Source organism: Cetorhinus maximus, chromosome 14, assembly GCF_964194155.1.
Source record: "Cetorhinus maximus chromosome 14, sCetMax3.hap1.1, whole genome shotgun sequence".
In the NCBI taxonomy this organism is placed as follows: Eukaryota; Metazoa; Chordata; class Chondrichthyes; order Lamniformes; family Cetorhinidae; genus Cetorhinus; species Cetorhinus maximus.
The window spans coordinates 101,622,824-101,641,022 of NC_135892.1; the positions used below are offsets into that span (position 1 = coordinate 101,622,824).

Below are 18,199 nucleotides of genomic sequence, written 5' to 3' on the forward strand. Positions count from 1 at the left end.
ATTAAGGCCATCAAGACACCAGAGTCAGCAGGCTGTCTCCAATGCCGCTGCCAGCAACAGGGGGGCGCCAAGCCATAGCACTCATGGACGTACGTTTAAGGCACCATGAGCACAAGAGGGACTGGTCACGGGTGACCTGTTCTATAATGTTTTGTTTATATTTGTTTTTGTAGAAATGAACACCAGAGATGATTATGTTAATTTGTTTTGATTGTGAAAATCACATAAATTTTGTTTTGGTCAGAATGGCTTGAGTATGTTTCACCTTTCTTTTTGGTGCAGGCTACGCCAGTATGTAATGCTGGACATGAGTGGCTCTAAACTTTATTGCATAGGCACTGAGTGGACTATGGATTCGAATGAAAGGGTCATTTCAGACATCCTGTGGAGATGGCAGCCCTGGCATGAAGTGGAAGCAGATCTTTGGCAGCTTAGCTGAAGGATCAAGATGTCCCTGCCTCCCTGAAGGATACAAAGGTCTGCCTCCACGCCCTGAGCATTCTCCTCACTGTGCTCCTCTTCTGACTCGCTACTGGATTCATCCTCTGTGGCCTGTTGAGCTGCGTCAAGATCCTCTTCCTCTAGTGGGCCCCCCCTTGCCAGTGCCAGATTGTGGAGAGAGCAGAATGCAACCACTATCAGAATGGTCCAGGCATCGGAAGCACATCTTTAGAAGACCCATGGTCCTCTCTATCACCACCCTTGTATTATGACGCTTCTATTATAACTTCTATTATAACACTGCTCTGCCTCTGTTCTTGGGTGGCGGAGAGGCGTCATAAGCCACCTTTTCAACGGATAGCGCTTGTCACCCAGCAACCATCCAGCCAGTCGGGCTGAATGGCCTTGGTACCTGGGAGTGTCTCATGATATAAGCATCATGGAAACTACCAGGGTACCTTGCACAGACCTATAGAATCGGCATCCTGTGGTCACACACTATCTGGATCTTTATCGAGTGGAATCCCTTCCTGTTAACGAAGGCACCCGGCTGACCCACTTGTGCCTTGTTGGCCATTTCTGCAGTCGATTGCACCCTGGATGCGGGGGAACCCAGCAATCGCTGCAAACCCTATGGCTCTCAGTCTGGCTGGCCACGTCCATACAGAAATGAATAAATATCTTTACCCACCTGTCACCAGCTTGATGCAACTATGGACAGCTGATTTGGGACACTCCACAAAGGTCCACCACTCACCCCTGGAAAGAGCCAGAGGCATAGAAGTAGAGGGCCATTGTGACCTTCAGAGCCACTGGAATGGGTTTACCACCCACACAGTTGGAGGCGATCTCAGGCTCAGTCATATGACAAATGGAAGTCACAGCCTTCCTGCATATTGCATCTCAGATATATTGAGGTAGCTGCATTGCCGCCTGTAAACCCTGGCAGCAGGATAGTGGCGTCTTCTGTGGTCCCTTCCGCCTTTGACTACCTGCTGGCCCTGCGCCCCTTATGCCTGCGCCTCTCCTCCCACAGGTCGCCCCCCTGGAAACTGCATTGGGACACCTGGCCTTCTCTCCTTTCTGCCCCTCTCTCCTTCCTCAGAGGAGGTGCCTGCAGTGGAGAGCACAATCCCTATAGTAGCTGTCTGATACCTGAAAGAGTCCACGTGGTCGAAATCCTCCGGAGGCCTTGCAGACACCAATGAGCCTGAAATGAAGCCTAGAAATACTAAGAATGAAGCTCAGAACCGAGATGAAGCTGTCAAGTTCAAATAAGCAACCAGCAGCAAACTATCTCCGAAACTCCTCACTACTCTTAATGGCAATGCTGCTGACCCTCTTTATCCCACCTTTGGATGAGGTTTTGCAAAATGTGGGCTGCCCATTTTGCCCATGCGTGAAATCGCTCGGGCAAGGTAAAATCAAGATCAGTTGGGTTTTTAATGGCCTTAAGTGGCCTTTTAATTGATAGCGGGCACAGCTCCAACACCCACGCGTGCCCACCAACCTGAAGATTGCACAGATGCAGGATGACCTTGGGATGCTCACCCAATGTCTTCTTGCGCTATTTTATCGCTCGATCGGGTCAGGTGCATGCCTGCCCGCAAGGCGTAAGATTCTGCCCTCTCTGATTTCCTGTTTCCGAAGACATTGTTATGATATGGCAGGTAGTATTTGGCAGGCTAACCAAATCCCGAAGGGAAACTTGGTCAGGCTTTCACAACGATTTTGCAATTTGTATTTATTATGAGAAGGTATGTGGACTGAAGTCAGAAGTAAAGATTCCACTACCAGTTTTGGAGATTTTGAATATTAAATTAAAACATTTATTAACAAAAGAAAACTTAAACACAGAAGATTACAGTTACACAGTTACATTTAGTCTTAACATTTCCCAAAAGATTCCTACTTAGCTAGACTCACAAATAATCACCCTTTTCCAGGCAACAGTCCCTATAGATTCTTAATTTATAAAACATACAGTAATATTACCGCAAGTCACCCACTAACATAGAAACTAGGAGCAGGACTAGGCCATTCAGCCCTTCGAGCCTGCTGCGCCATTCAATGTGATCATAGCTGATCCTCTGCCTCAATGCCATATTCCCGCTTTTCCTCCATGCCTCTTGATGCCCCTAATATCCAAAAAATTATCAATTTCTTTCTCGAATATACTCAGTGACCCAGCCTCCACAGCCTTCTGTGGTAGAGAATTCCACAGGTTGACCACCCTCTGACAAATTTTTCTTCACCTCAGTCCTAAATAAGCCTGCCCTGTATCCTGGGACTGTTGCCCCTGGTTCTAGACTCCCTTCATCCACTCTGTCTAGCCCCGTTAGAATTTTATACGTTTCAATCAGATCCCCTCTCATTCTTCTAAACTCTAGTGAATACAGGCCCAGTCGAACCAATCTCTTCTCATACAACAGTCCTGCCATCCCCAGTATCAGCCTAGTGAACCTTTGCTGCGCTCCCTCTATGACAAGTATATCCTTCCTTAGGTAGGGAGACCAAAACTGCACGCAGTACTCCAGGTGTGGTCTCACCAAGACCTTGTATAACTGCAGTAAGACTATTTCTGAACTCAAATCCTCTTCCAATGAAGGCCAACATACCATTTGCCTTCCTAATTGCTTGCTGCACCTGCGTTTTTACTTTCATTGACTGGTGTACAAAGACACCCAGATCCCTTTGTACATCCACATTTCCCAATATAAAACCATTTAAATAATACTCTGCCTTTCTGTTTCTCACACTGAAGTGTATAACTTCACATTTATCCATGTTATACTGCATCTGCCATGTGTTTGCCCACACACCCAACTTGTCTAAGTTGCCCTGAAGCCTCCTTGCATCCTCCTCAACTCTCAACCCCGTCCAGTTTTGTGTCATCAGCAAACTCGGAAATATTGCATTTGGCTTCCTCATCCAAGTCATTTATACATATCGTGAATAGCTGGGGCCCAAACACTGATCCCTGCGGTACACCACTAGTTACCACCTGCCATCCGGAAAAAGGCGCATTTATTCCCACTCTCTGTTTCCAGTCTGTCAATCAGTTCTCAATCCATGCCAGTATATTACCCCTGATCCCATGTGCTTTAATTTTGCCCACTAGCCTTTTATGTGGGACCTTATCAAAAGCCTTCTTGAAATCCAAATACACCACATCCACTGGTTCTCCCTTATCTACCCTTCTAGTTACATCCTCAAAAACTCCAGTAGATTAGTTAAGCATGACTTCCCTTTCATAAACCCATGCTGACTTTGTCTAATCCCTTTAATGCTTTCCAAGTGTTCTGTTACCATGTCTTTTATAATAGACTCTTGCATTTTCCCCACTACTGATGTTAGGCTAACTGGTTTGTAATTCTCTGTTTTTTCTCTCCCTCCTTTTTAAATAGCGGGGTTACATTTGCCATCCTCCAATCTGTAGGATCTGCTCCAGAGTCTTATAGAATTTTGGAAAATGACGACCAATGCATCCAATATTTCCAGGGCCTGTTCCTTTAGTACTCTGGGATGTAGATTATCAGGCCCTGCGGATTTTTCAGCCTTTAACCCCATTAATTTCACTAGCACCACTTTTTTACGAATACTGATTTTTTTCAATTCCTCCCTCTCACTGTTGCTATAAGGGAGGTATTTCACTAGTTTCTCTCCATGTCTCACTCGACAATGGAAATCCAAGGCTTGTAACAAAACATTGTTTCCTGGAACAACCAGACACTTCTCTGGGGTGGCTAGAAGGTGCTTCCTTCATAAGACTATGCTCGCACAGCACACTCGTCAAGATCACATGGCCATACACAAGTTGGGCAAATGAATTGCAAATAGCTGTTAATTGCTGGAATCATTTAAACACGTTCAATTTTTAAAAAAATACTTGTAAAGTGAAGGCTTGACTTTTGGATTCCTTCATTTCAGCGACATTTGGGAAAAGACCCCTGCTTTGATTAGGCGCCATAATGGCAGCTACTACAAAGGATTATTCTCCTCAGAAGATTTTGACAGAATCCTGAGAGAGGTAAACTCACTTAATACCTTTACTTCACAAGCTCTGAGCAACGTAAGCCAGTTTAGTCAAGCAATTGAATTTCAGAACAACTATTCACTGTGGGTCCTCTTAGTAACAGGCACATGGGGCTGAATATTACGGGGGGCGGGGGGGGGCGGTGCTGAGGTCCCTGGCTTCCCCACCCCCACCCACCAATTGGTGGGGGGAGCCTGCTCATGATTCAAACGAGTGCTCCGCAGCCTTCTAACACTGGGAGCAGTGTTAATTGCTTTAAGGAGAGACTTCTGCCCCTTTCTCAGGACGAGTCCTGTCTTAGAGAGCTGCCAGCCAATCAGAGTGGCCGGCAGCTCTGTAGTCCTAGCAGCGCTGCCGGCCAGCACTGCTGAGACTACAAGCAGCTCTCAGTGGTGAGGAGCTGGACTGATAGCTAAGTTTGGGGTTGGGAGTCAAGGTGAGGGGGGTGTGAGTGTGGGGGGTGGGGGGTGGGGGAGCCAGATTCAAGAGGCCTGGGGGGAGGGTTAAACATTTTTGGGGTGGGGGGGATGGGAGGGATGTCCTTGCTGGGAGTGCCTCCAAAGGTTGGGCCCTTTTCCCTACACCAGCTCACGCAGCTAAACCTACCGGGCATCCCGCATACTGTGAACCTCCCCACTCCATGGGTGAAATACCTGTGGGGGTGGGATGAGGTCCTTAAGTGGCTAGTAATTGACCATTTAAGGGCCTCAGCAGGCCCAAGGGTGGGTAGATCGCCTGATACCGCCTCCCTCCACACAGTCCCCCCCCCACCCAATGTAAAATAACACTTGCTGGAGCATAAAATCCAACCTGTAGTTATTTTTCAAGTTGTGATTTGAAAATTATAATACTATGAAACATCAGACTTAGAATCATAGAATATTTACAGCACAGAACGAGGCCATTCAGCCTGTCATATCTGTGCCGGCTCTCTGCAAGATCAATTCACCTCGTGCCATGTCCCTACCTTTTCCCCTTAGCCCTGCAAATCTTTCCTCTTCAGATACTTCTGCAGTTCTGTTTTGAAAACTATGATTCAATCTGCCTCCACTACACTCTCAGGCAGTGTATTCCAGATCCTAACCACTTGTGGCGTTAAAAAGGTTTTTCCTCATGTCACCATACTTTCCTTTGACAATTACCTTAAATCGGTGTCCTCTGGTTCTCGATCCTTCCATCAGTGGGAACAGTTTCTCGCTTGTGACTAGAATGGTGTTAAAAATCTAATTGCAGTGTCATAGACACTTGTCCCACTCCCTCAGAAAAGGCAATTTGTCAGTATTTAAGTAATTGGAGATGGAAACTGGAATATTTTTCTTCGATACTGATTGGACTCTGCTATCTGCATAATGGGATGGGTTAGTATGAAATCCATACTTTACAGGTAATCAAATAGCCCTTACAATCCTACTAAATGTGGAATGTCTCTTAATACTGCTGTAATGTTCTCCTGGGACTTACCTGATCAAAACATGATCCTATTCAAGCACAGATTTTCAATTTACTGGATCATTTCACATTCACTTCCATTATGGGAAAAGCCTGATTCAAGTAGAACATTTTCTCAAAATGTCGATGTTTCCCCACTGCCAGTTACACTGAATATTGTTATTTCCTAATCTCACCCAAAGGCAAGAATGAAGGTAGTGGCATTATCCACACCACAGCTGTACAATTTTTAAAAATTTCTCCAGCAATATTTTTACACTTGTAGCCAAGATTAAACCTCTGAACTGCCATAATGTTTTTATCCTAAAGTTAAATGTTAACTATGGACGTTTTTCATACCATATTAAGTTGCTTTTTAAAGTTCTACCTTTTATAATAAAGTGCAGTACAATGAATTGACCTGACTTCTGTTAAACAGGGTTGCCATTTTGGGGTATATGGAGGATGAGGGGGCAATGCAGGAGCCCATCCTAAAGTAAGTTGGAGGTTGATGGGAGACTTGAGAGAGATGTTGAATGATTTTAATAAAGTAAATAAGGAGAAACTGTTTCCAGTGACAGGAGGATCAGTATTAGAGGACACTTGAAAAGAACCAGTGAGAAACAAAAAAAAATGTATGCTCTGAGTTGTGGTGGGGCCAAATCTTCTGGTCTCTGGATTGTCTGAGAATGACAGAAGAAGTGTGCCAGGTCCCTGTGGAATTCCTGACACCCGGACCTACATGGGAATTTCCCGGGAAGTTTTAACTTCCTCTGCTCCCAGGGACTCTGTGCAAATGTCTCCGACTTTGAGTTAAGAGTCAGAGACTTTGGACAGATCTGCGGTAGTTACTTCGGTAGTTTCTCAGGAAATGTTAGAAAGATTAAAACCTAGTTTAACATCTGGGTAACCACACAACCATCCCCCAATCACAACCCCCCATACTCCCTGACTGCCCGACTACCCCCCCCTCACCCAATCCGGCTACCCCCCAATCACCCGACAATCCTCTCGACCCGACTACCTTCCCGACCACCAATTGACCACCCCACTAACACTCCTACCGCCTACCCACCTCATCCATGTACCCCCACCTACCATGAGGCACTGGCACCAGTACTGGGGAAAGTGCAAGCTGTACTGTTGGGACGGTCTTCACCTGAACCGTGCTTGGACCAGTGTTCTGGCAAGTCGTGTAACTGGGACAGTGGAGAGGGATTTAAACTAAGTGGGGGAGAGGGATCCTGTGAGGAAAGATGTGATAAAGGGAGAGGACAGGAGAAGAGAGCAAGGTAGCAATAAGGCTAATGATAATCAGAGCATGGCAGGAAGGGACAGACTGAACAAACTCAAGAGTGCGCCAGCAGGTAAGGCTAGAGGTTGCAAATATAGTAAAAAGGCAGAACTAAAAGCTCTGTAACTGAATGCACATAGCAATCATAACAAGAAGGATGTTTTGTCAGCTTAAACAGAAATAAATATGTATGAACGGATAGCCATTACGGAGACATGACTGCAAGATGACAAAGGCTGGGACTGAACATTCAAAGGTACATGACATTTCGGAAGGAGAGGAAGCTAGGAAAGGTGGAAGGTAGTTCTGTTAATTAAGGATAACAGTACAGTCGAGAGAGATAACCTTATTCTACATCTTGATCTTTAAAGCTCAGTCTGGGTAGAGATAAGAAATAGCAACAGTAAGAAGTCACTTGTGGGAGTAGTTTTTAGGCCCCTAACTAAACTGTAGGACCGTGTGTACAGGAAGAAATAATGGGGGCTTGTGAGAAAGGTACAGTGGTAATCGTGGATGAATTGAATCTACGTATAGATTGGACAAATTAGATTGGCAAAGGTAGCATGGAAGAGGAGTTCGTAACGTGTTTTCGGGACAGTTTCTTAGAGCAGCATGTTCTAGAGCCAACCAGAGAGCAGGCTATTCTAGATCTGGTAACGTGCAATGAGACAGGATTAATTAATGACCTCGGAGCAAAGGCATCCCTAAGTAGCAGTAATCATAACATGATTGAATTTCACATCCAGTTTGAGGGAGAGAAGAGTGAGCCCAAGACCAATGTTTTAAGCTTGAATAAAGGCAATTATGAGGGTATGAAGACCAAACTGGCTAAAGCGAATTGGGAAATTAGGTTAAGGGATAGGTCAGTAGAGATGCAGTGGCAGACATTTAAGGATTTATTTCATAACACTCAATATATTCCAGTGAGAAAGAAAGACTCTAGGGGAAGGATGCACTATCTGTGGCTAACTAAGGAAGTTAAAGATAGTATCAAATTGACAGGAAAAGCATATGAAAAGCATACCATGAAGATTAGTGGCAGGTCAGAAGATTGGACAGAATATTTTTTTAAAAAGCAAAAAATGACTAAAAAAAAATGAGGGAGAAATTAGAGTACGAGAGAAAACTAGCTAGGAATATAAAACAGATAGTAAGAGTTTCTGCAGGTATTCATAAAAGAAAAATACAACTAAGGTGAGTGTTGGTCCTCGAGGGAGAGTCTGGGGAATTAGTAATGGAAAATAAGGAAGTGGCAGATAAATTGAACAGATATTTTGCCTGTCTTCACTGTAGAAGACACAAATAACATTCCAGAAATAATTATAAATCGAGAGGTGAAAGGGAGGGAGGAGCTAAAAAACAATTGCAAACACCAGGGAAAGGATACCGAGAAAAATATTAGCACTAAAAGCTGACAGGTCCCCAGGTCCTGATGAATGTCATCTTAGGATCTTAAAATAAGTGGCTGCTGAGATGGTAGATGCAAAATTTCCTAGATTCTGAAAAGGTCCCATCAGATTGGAAAATGGCGAATGTAACTCCTTTGTTCAAGAAAGGAGGGACACAGAAAGCAGGAAACTACAGGCCAGTTGGCCTAACATCTGTCATAGGGAAAATGCTGAAACCTGTTATTAAGAAGGATGTAGAAGGGCACTTAAAATCTCAGTGCAATCAGGCAGTGTCCACATGGATTTTCTGAAAAGGAAATCATGTTTGATTAATTAATTAGAGTTCTTTGAGGAAATACGAGCAATTTTGATAAAGCGGAACTTGTAGATGAGTTGTGCTTAGACCTTTAAACTTACCATACGGCAGCTAGTGCCATATAAAGGGGGTGTGTCCTGTTTTCCCCCGACTCTACTCTGCTGTAACTGGGTTCCCTGAATGACACTGCACTGCACATTTCTTTGATGGCAGGGCTTGGAAGACCACAGTAGAAATGTGCAACAGCATTGAGTTGGGAGAATTTATGAGTGCAGCAGCAATCCAACAATCATTGCTGCTGCTTGGAAGATCCAGGCTATCTTGAATGCACTGTCTGAAATGTTGGTGGAAGCAAATTCAGTAATAACTTTCAAAATGGAATCTAATAATGGCATGAGAGAAAATATTTGCAGCACCCTGGGGAAAGAGCAAGGGGTTGGGTTAAATGGATAGCATGACAGCATAGTCACAATGGCCTTCTGTGCTGTGTATTATTCTATGTTTCTATAATGGAAGAGCAAGTGAAGCAAAACCTGCTATTCTTTCTAGATGTGTATTGCACCAATTAAACTCCTCTTTAAAATGCAACAATTCTGACAGTTCTAAGTACTGATTATAAGCATACACATCTTATTAATCATACTGTACTCTCACTCCACTTTATATCTTACCACTTTCTTTGGTAGGATCCACATTTACAGAATGCTTAAAATGGCAGTCCTCTTCTAATCTCATTCTTATCCTTAAATACTATCCAGTATTATGTTTTACCGGCCACCATATGTAGAGGGCAGATTGCATTCATACAAACTCCTGAACTATAAGCACTAGGATTGTACTGATTTAATAACTACCACTGCATTATCTTGAATAGCAAGAATACGTGTTTAGCTCTATCTCAATTTTAAGCACTGTTTTATAATTGACTTGTTATTTTAAAGGACCATGTTAATTTTGGAGTAAACCTGGATGTAACAAGTTATTTTGATGGGGAAAAGGAAACCCATACTCCTACTGGCAGGGCATTACCTGTAGTGGTGTGGGACTTTTATAAGGTAAGCAGTACCTGATGCTGAATGTTTGTGTTTTTGGAGGCAGCCTAACAGCCAGAAAGAAGAGATTATTCCAAAGCGCAGAATAAAATTTAAATGCCTTTGTCAACTGTTCTTTGTTTTGTATGTGTGAAATGTGTCTGAGTGACGGAAATTTGAAGGTGCTACAATTTTCTCTTCATTGAAAAAGACCAATGTGAGCCTTCCAGTAAGAGTTAGAGGAAGGCTACTTTAAGTAACTGGAAAATTACTTTAAGTGAAAAGAATTGGGATCAGTTAGGTAGTCATTCCTTCAATCTAATGTCAAATTGAACTCTGTGGTATGCCCAGTTCTCACCAATTGACAGCTCAGCAGGATCTAAAAAAGCAACCAATTTTGGTTTGAGAGATGCGAATAAAGACGCTCTTGTGCCAAGCCTGTGCCACAATGCTGTGGTTTAATGCTCTGTTAACTTTGTGACCACATAATGTCCTTGTTGATGACCCTGTTGACATAGTGTACTTGGAGGCTAAAACTACCCAGGTGGCATGCATTAGGTAAACTAGTGAATCTTCAGCAGTTTGCTACTTGTGTATTTTCCCACCTGTAGCCTTGAGTGGAACTAGTATTTACAGTTTTCCATGCTGTGAAACAAGGTACCTGTAAATATTGTTGCACTTCAATAAACATGATTGTTCCCTCCCTCCCCCACTGCCCAAAGATGCTAGCTGTGGATGAATTGTGGCCTTCTTGACATTGGCAGTTCTCTAATACCTTGTGCAAGTGGTCACTCTTCATGTACAAACCTACATAGTAAGTCTTGGTAGTTAACTCACTTGCACATCAGCCATCCTGTGGCCCCAGAATGAGTTTGCCAGTTTTTGTCCCTGCTGAATTGTGACTATACAGATTAATTTTCAATAGGACACTTAAAGCCAGGAGACTATCCCACCAAACTCGACTGGATTGAAACCCAAGTCCCAGAGATGAATGGTCCTAGTTGCGGATTTATCTGCTGTGGAGTTTCAAATTTTAGCTTGTCATCTTGGAACCTGGTCATTTATTTATGCCATCGCATAGAAAATAATTGAATATTTGATCCAGTACAGATTAGATATGGACTGTTTTAGAGACACTTACATGTTCACCTGTTGTGTTGATAGGAATGTTGTCATTAGGGATACATATTTAGAAATGTTCAAGGCAGTAATAAATATGGATAATAACAAATTTCAAATCAAAGATTTTTTTTCATTGCTGCGTTTCTAGGAGCTATTTATGATCTGTGAAACCATTCCTTTTTTAGAGTGAGTTGAACTGGTCAGGGAATTAACTATTTAATAGAATGCATATTTCTTTTGCAGAATGGATGTTCTTTGCGGCTGCTGAATCCTCAAGTCTTTTCTGGAACTGTTTGGAATGTGCTGTCTATTCTTCAGGAGTCTTTTGGGAGCATGGTTGGGGCTAATGTGCAAGTATCTGTATTTTTCTTTTTGCCTTCTGTCGGTATCTGCCAATAAATGAGTGGAAGATTCCAGTAAAATTATGTTAAATGGGGAACTGTATGAAAGAAAACCAAAATATGTATATTTGAACACCTAATGGTCAGTGTACTTCAAAAGTAAAATGTTAAATTTGATGAAAAATTCCAATGTGATGAGATGTTACGTCATTTCAAAAATTAATGTAATTTTGATTCAGGATGTTGGATGAATTAAGGTAAAATATTCTCAGAATCAGAATTGGTGTACTTTTACATAGAAAGGGATCTTTCTTGTTCCATGCCCCATAATATTTGCAAAGGGTTATTGTGATTTCACCAATTATCATTGAACTCAATATTGAAGAAAGCACAAAGCTGCTGTACAAATGAGATTTGGGTCTGGATTTTTGTCCGTCGGTCAGTGCACAGAGTGAGAATTCCCGGCCCCCCAAACCCAACTTTTAAAATGGTTGACCAGACGTCGGACATTTGGTCCAGGGGATCAGGCGTTATTAGAGGTCAGGGTATGTGACCCCGGAAGTACTGAGGCGGATGCTGGTTGCATAGGCGGGCTGGGCGGAAGGCCTGCCTGGGGGCCTCAACGCTGTGCTCAAAAATGAAAAAAATACATGAAACATCCCTCCAGCCCTCATCCCCCACACATTCACCTTGCCCTATTCATGCCAACCCATGGCACTGGATGCCCTGCACCCAATCCCTTAACCCTCATACCCTCCATGCCAACCTATGCCCCTGTACCCAACCCCCATGGCCCTAGATAGCCAACTTAATGTCAACTGATGTCAACCCACCACCCTTTGCCCTTACACCTACCATGCCAATTCACCCAGTATCCACCATGGGCAGACCTCAGGACCCATGCAGAGATGACATAAAATAAAGTTCTGCAAAATAAAGTTCTAAGTGTTTATTGCAGAATTCATTATATTGAAAAAAACACTTTCCCCATTCATTAAAACCCATTTACTACATCTACATTCTTTCAACTACATAAAACTTAACAGCAAACAATTTATTCAAGTGCCCAATCTCTGATAACAACAAGCATTGGAATTCATGGTCCCACTTCAGTGTCCATACCATTTGTAGCTATGGTTCAAACTGTGAAATGGCAGGCACCCTACTATGGATAGTTGTGAAGTCAGTCATGCAGCACTAATCCAGTAATAGAAATCCTCAGGCTTCTGTCAACAGACAGGGTGAAAAAGCAAGCAGTAATTTTATTTTTAAAACAATCCAGACAATTTTTTTTAAAGATTTAAAGGGCAGGGCTTTCAAATACCTTGACAGCTCCCTTTGATAGGTGCTTTTGACAGGCGCTCTCAACACTTTTAACAGTTGATTTTGGCAGGTCTGTTGACAGTTCCAATGAGCTTGACAGTTATTGAGTTTATGCATTTTTTACACACGCCACCCACAAAGGTGTCCCGGGACCACGCCGAAGGGGTACCCTGGCTTATCCAAAGAAATGCACAAAGTTCAAACCTGCTCTTACCGGGTCTACTCTGCACACTTCATGTTTTACACTCCTGGCCTACCAAAATTTGACTTGATTGGAGGCAGCTGATGATTTAAATGGCCAGCTGATACCATGAAGCGCACATGCACGAAATGTGAACTGCCCCCGTCCACCCCTGCGAAAATGGGAAATGTTGTGTTTGGAGGGCAGGACCTCTGATTTTCAGGCACTTGTGCCTTTTTCGCCACAATTGTTCGCTTGTTGTGATGGCGAAAATCCATGCCTTGGTTTCTCCATCTCGATCTTTGTCCACATTAGCCCCACCACACTACAAAACTAAAAATAGTAAGTCAGCCCATACATGTTATCAACATGATAAGCAAAGGAAAAATATTCACTCATTTTTATTCTTTTTGTTTCTCACTTCAAGATTCCTATAATCAGAGGTGTAATGTTTATATAATGGATTTAAGGCAATCAAATTTTTAACTGTTTTATTTTTGATAAAATAGTAAAGTAATTATTTGAAAACAGCTGGCTTCCGTGAACATTGCTTAGCTTCACAGCTTTTTGTGACCACTCTTTGTCTTGTGGTCTATAGCAAATGAAATTACTTGAGGCGACATGAGGTCATTTTTCTCTTCTCCCTCTATTTGTTTTGTATAGAAATATTAGTTTCATTGACTAAACAGATATTACTTCCGTATTTTGTTTTATTAAAAACTCATGATTATATTTTTGGAACTTCTGCCAAGTTCATTCTCATTCAGTTCCCATTGTTGGAAATTTCTTATCCTCTGGGAATTTCTAAAACTGCCAAATTCAATTTTAATAAATTGGCTTTTGAGCTGTCATGAACATGTTTTTATATTCATCTTTTTGTTTTCTTGTGGAAGTTATCTGACTCCTCCTGGGAACCAGGGATTTGCACCACATTTTGACGACATAGAAGCATTTGTGATTCAGCTGGAAGGAAGAAAGAGCTGGCGTGTCTATGATCCTAGGTATGTAAAATGCAGTCTATCCATAGATGTGATAATGCCTGCCACCTAGAGCTGTTTGACCTGAAGGCACATAGTACTTCTATCCCTGCAACTAACCCTTCTGTATTTTCACCAGCATTCATTTCACAACTTTAAAAGGGGTGGAAGCCTATAAAAAGGACTTCGTGGTTCAGGGTACTTCCCACCCCCTTCCCAATTGACAGCCATTGCAAAACTTAATTGCCTGCGTGGCAACCTAGCAGGTTGCTGCATCTCATTAAGATAAAAGCAAAATACTGCGGATGCTGGAAATCTGAAACAAAAACAAAAATAGCTGGAAAAGCTCTGACAGCATCTGTGGAGAGGAAGACAGAGCCAATGTTTTGAGTCCATATGACTCTTTTTGATGAATCATCAGTTCTGATGAAAAGTCATATGGACTCGAAATGTTGGCTCTGTCTTCCTCTCCACAGATGCTGTCAGACCTGCTGAGTTTTTCCAGCTATTTTTGTTTTTGCTGCATCTCATTGTTGGTCCACTCCAATATTATTGCTAACAAGGTGCATCCCAGAGTATCTCAGTTGAAAGCAGCAAGCTCCTACTTTTAAAAAAATGGTGTCACTAGACCCTAAGATCATCCTATATTCCCATTGCTGTTAACTCTGTTGACAAAGTGGAGGACAAAGCTGCTTTTGCAGTTACAAGAATCTTACCATGACCATGCTACATTACACTACACACTTGTTGGAGTAGAAGGACATTCATTATATATGAGTAATTTCTTAATTTCCTTTGGATCACTATACCCCATTTCTATCTGAGAAGATAGGGATGATGGTGGATCACTTGAAAACTGTTGTTTATACTACCTTGTGAAAAAATACTATGTGGGGTTAAACTGTGACCTAGAATGATTGTCCTTTTCTGTGGGAAGCTCCTGGCCTCTATGTCTAGTGTACATAAATTGTCTTGTAAATAGAAAAAAATAAGAAATTCCCCTGTTGATGTTGTGCCTCAGACTAATGTTGCTAGGCTTACTATAACACATGGATGTTACTTTACATTTTTCCTATTGCAAATGGTGCATATTATTGTGCTTTTTGGTGCATTCACAGATCAAATGAAGAAATTCTTCCAGGTGTTTCAAGCCGTGAGTACTTTCAGAAAGCTGTTTTCAGCTGTTTCATACATTTTAGTGTATTGTGGAGACATTTTACACAAGTGACTGCCCTTAATGTGTTTGTTCTGCACCGTCTACTCCAGGTAACTTTACTCAGCAGGAAATGGGCCCTCCTATTATGGATACTGTACTTGAAGCTGGAGACATGCTGTACTTTCCTAGAGGCTTTACCCACCAAGCAACTTGCACATCTGAAGTGCATTCCCTCCACCTCACCCTTTCAACTTTTCAGAGAAACACTTGGGGAGATCTGCTACGAAAAGTAGGTGGATATTTGTAACATTTATTAAAGAGTACTGTGGGCAGGAGTTTTATTGTTCTGTGGCAAACCATTTCATAAATGGTTCTTTGATTTCTAAATAATCCTATTTAAATATTCTCCACTCTACAGCTAATCAGTGGGTCAAATCTGCTGAGATGATAATGCCTGGTGGGTGATTTGAAAAGTACCCCATAAGTAGTGAAAATTTTAGCCATTTTCTAACATGTGATGAATGGCATCTCGTTCAGGAATTTGCTCTTTTACTCCAGTGATTATCCCCTCAGGAAGGCTTACTTCAGTTCTTTAGCTGAGTGCCTTAATCTATTATGTAGTATGCTCCACAGACGCGCACACATCAGGATGGCTTCAGATTCAGTTCTTCCTGTGTGCTGAGGTAACCAATATCAATGACGTACTCTAATTGGAGTCTGATCACAAATTAAAAGGGCAGGGGATATTAGTAAAGTTTGATGCTCTCAAATACTGTCTACTGAGCCCAGTTTTTGCTTGTGTGTGTGTCCAGAACAATAAGACAGGCTTTGCTGTTGTGGGGTTGGATTTTACAGTGTGCACCTCCACCCCCAACCCACCAAGTGTATTTTTGGCAGTGGTGGCTACGTAAATTATGATGGGTAGGTAGTTTACCACTGACTCAGCCCCCAAAATATAGGGATTAAGTAAGGTGCTCACTAGTCTGCCTGCTCTTTGGCTACTTAAGGGCCCCAATAGGCCTATTACAGACCTCAATCCACCTCCACTGCCATCGTATGTTGGACAGTGAAAGGCAGACAAGGGTGATAAGGCCGTTTTTTTTCACCAACATTGGTGAAAGAGCGGGATAGAAGCGGGATACATCTTTTGGGGAAGGGAGCCCTGTGTGCATCAGGGGCATCCCTTTTGTGCCTCCCCACCTGATCTCCAAAACCCTGCCCTACGCTCCCCCTTACTCCTCATCCAAAAACCCCAGGAATTATCTGGGCCTGGGACTGTTTGCAATCCCAGCAGTGCCCACTACTCTCTTCTGGTGCTGCTGGGATGCAAGAGCTGATGGCCAATCGGATTGGCCGGCGGGTCTAGAGGATGGGACTTCCTGCCACCAAGGAGCCGAAGTCCCACTCTGCTTGTTAAGGCCACCCATAGCGTAATACCACTGCGGGGCGGGCTTTTTTAAAGTCGGTCAAGTGACTGACTTTTCTGACTGAGGAATGTGCCTCCCTGGACAATTCAGCTTGTGGATTCCATGATAGAAAACCTTGCACACATGCACTGTCCAGTTTCACATCTGAATAATGCTCACATGGGTGAGGTACTATTGCCAGCTCCTAGATAGACTTCTTCCTTCACTCTTCAGTTTGAAATAGTTTTGACCTGTAACTTGCTGGAATTACAAGCTGATAACAGTGTGCTGTGGGCATCTAGGACCGGAGGGACCAAGAGTGCATCTCCTTAACCCATACGATTTAAGGATTGAGAAAGAAACAAGAATAATGGAAAAGTGGGGTGAATTAGTGGGTGATTTCAAGTCATAAAGAGGAGTACAAAACAGAAGAGATTGGACTAAGAGAAGGGCAAAATGCCAAAGGAAATGTAAGAAAAAAATTGAAATTTTAAAACTTTCTTCAGAATTTACTATAAACAGGAATGAGATTGAGCAGTTTGTCCTCTCTCCAGGCCAAAGAGATTGGCTTTGCTTTAACAATTACCCTGTTGTTAAAGAGGTACTTAAGCCTTATTTTGAGTTTTTTTTACAAGTTTAATAGGCAATTAATGTGCAAATCCTCGAAGTCATTAGAAATAACGGGAGGCTAAGGGTGAGATCCTGTTTGCGTGAAGAAAATGGCGGAGCAGCATAAATTGACCAGCAAGTTCTAAAGATTCGCAACTTGCGGCATTTCTCTTAATCCCCTGAAATTGCAATGCCCACTTGCATATTGATAACTCTGTGTACCGTTAACAGTTATTGATCCAGCAAGATTTGGCCCTGTATGTCCTAAGATAATTACAAGAGGTTTTGCTGTTTACTGTAAAACTGCAACTGTGACTACAGCAGCCTCCAGTGGCAAGAGTGGGCTATTGTAACATCACGGTTCATTGTCATGGATATTCTGAGGGACCACATTCCACAACGCACATCCTAAACTATCAATCAGTGGATGTTTTCAGCCTTGATTGATGATTCTGTAATTACAGACATCCTAAGTTAACAGTAATGCTAAAGTGTGTGTCATAGCTTCCTATTTCATTATGATGATCTATTCACATCAAGTTGTATTAGGGTGAAGCCATGTCATATTTGACCTTGTTAGATTTCCTTCTTAGCAGGAAGATTGTCTCCAGATGTAACTAATCCATCTAAATGCAAATGATGTATGTGTTTTTAAATGTATTCACACTAGCATATAATAAATGCAGACCTTCCTGTTGAAGTAATTTGTGGAATGTGAACAAGTGGGCTGGTCTTGAGCAGGCACATTTTCTGCCATAATTTTGCCTTTCATTTTAACGAACAGTATCCTTAAAATATGCTTTGTTTTCTTTTTATTGCAGCTTTTTCCTGGTACCTTGGACTTAGCTATAGAAGATGATGTGGAATTCCGTGAGGGCTTGCCCCTTGATTACCTAGAATATATGGGAGTGCAGAATTCTGAAAGGGTAACTGTCCACTTTTGCATTTCTGAGTTTTCAAGTCCTTGAGTTTTTTAATAGAACCAATGTTATCAGCAAAGCTCACAAACTAGTGTTTAATTTGTCTTCTGACCTGCTGCTCTGTAACCTCTCGGAAGAAGGGGAGATTATTTTCCTTTTCTTTATATTTTTTCTTGAGTTGTGGGCAGCATTGGCAAGGTATTATTTATTGACAGTCTTTAGTTGCCCTT

The 18,199-nt window shown here is 42.4% G+C and overlaps 1 protein-coding gene across 1 annotated transcript in view; it reads left to right on the forward strand.

The window, feature by feature from the left end:
- The window catches only part of riox1 (ribosomal oxygenase 1), a 50,229-nt gene that overhangs the window by 22,337 nt on the left and 9,693 nt on the right, over nucleotides 1-18,199 (forward strand). The window contains exons 4-10 of the mRNA XM_078557343.1: nucleotides 4,372-4,471; nucleotides 9,845-9,958; nucleotides 11,300-11,406; nucleotides 13,795-13,902; nucleotides 14,997-15,031; nucleotides 15,145-15,323; nucleotides 17,871-17,975. Of these exons, the coding sequence (XP_078413469.1) occupies nucleotides 4,372-4,471; nucleotides 9,845-9,958; nucleotides 11,300-11,406; nucleotides 13,795-13,902; nucleotides 14,997-15,031; nucleotides 15,145-15,323; nucleotides 17,871-17,975 (748 nt within the window). The remainder of the gene's footprint in view (nucleotides 1-4,371; nucleotides 4,472-9,844; nucleotides 9,959-11,299; nucleotides 11,407-13,794; nucleotides 13,903-14,996; nucleotides 15,032-15,144; nucleotides 15,324-17,870; nucleotides 17,976-18,199) is intronic.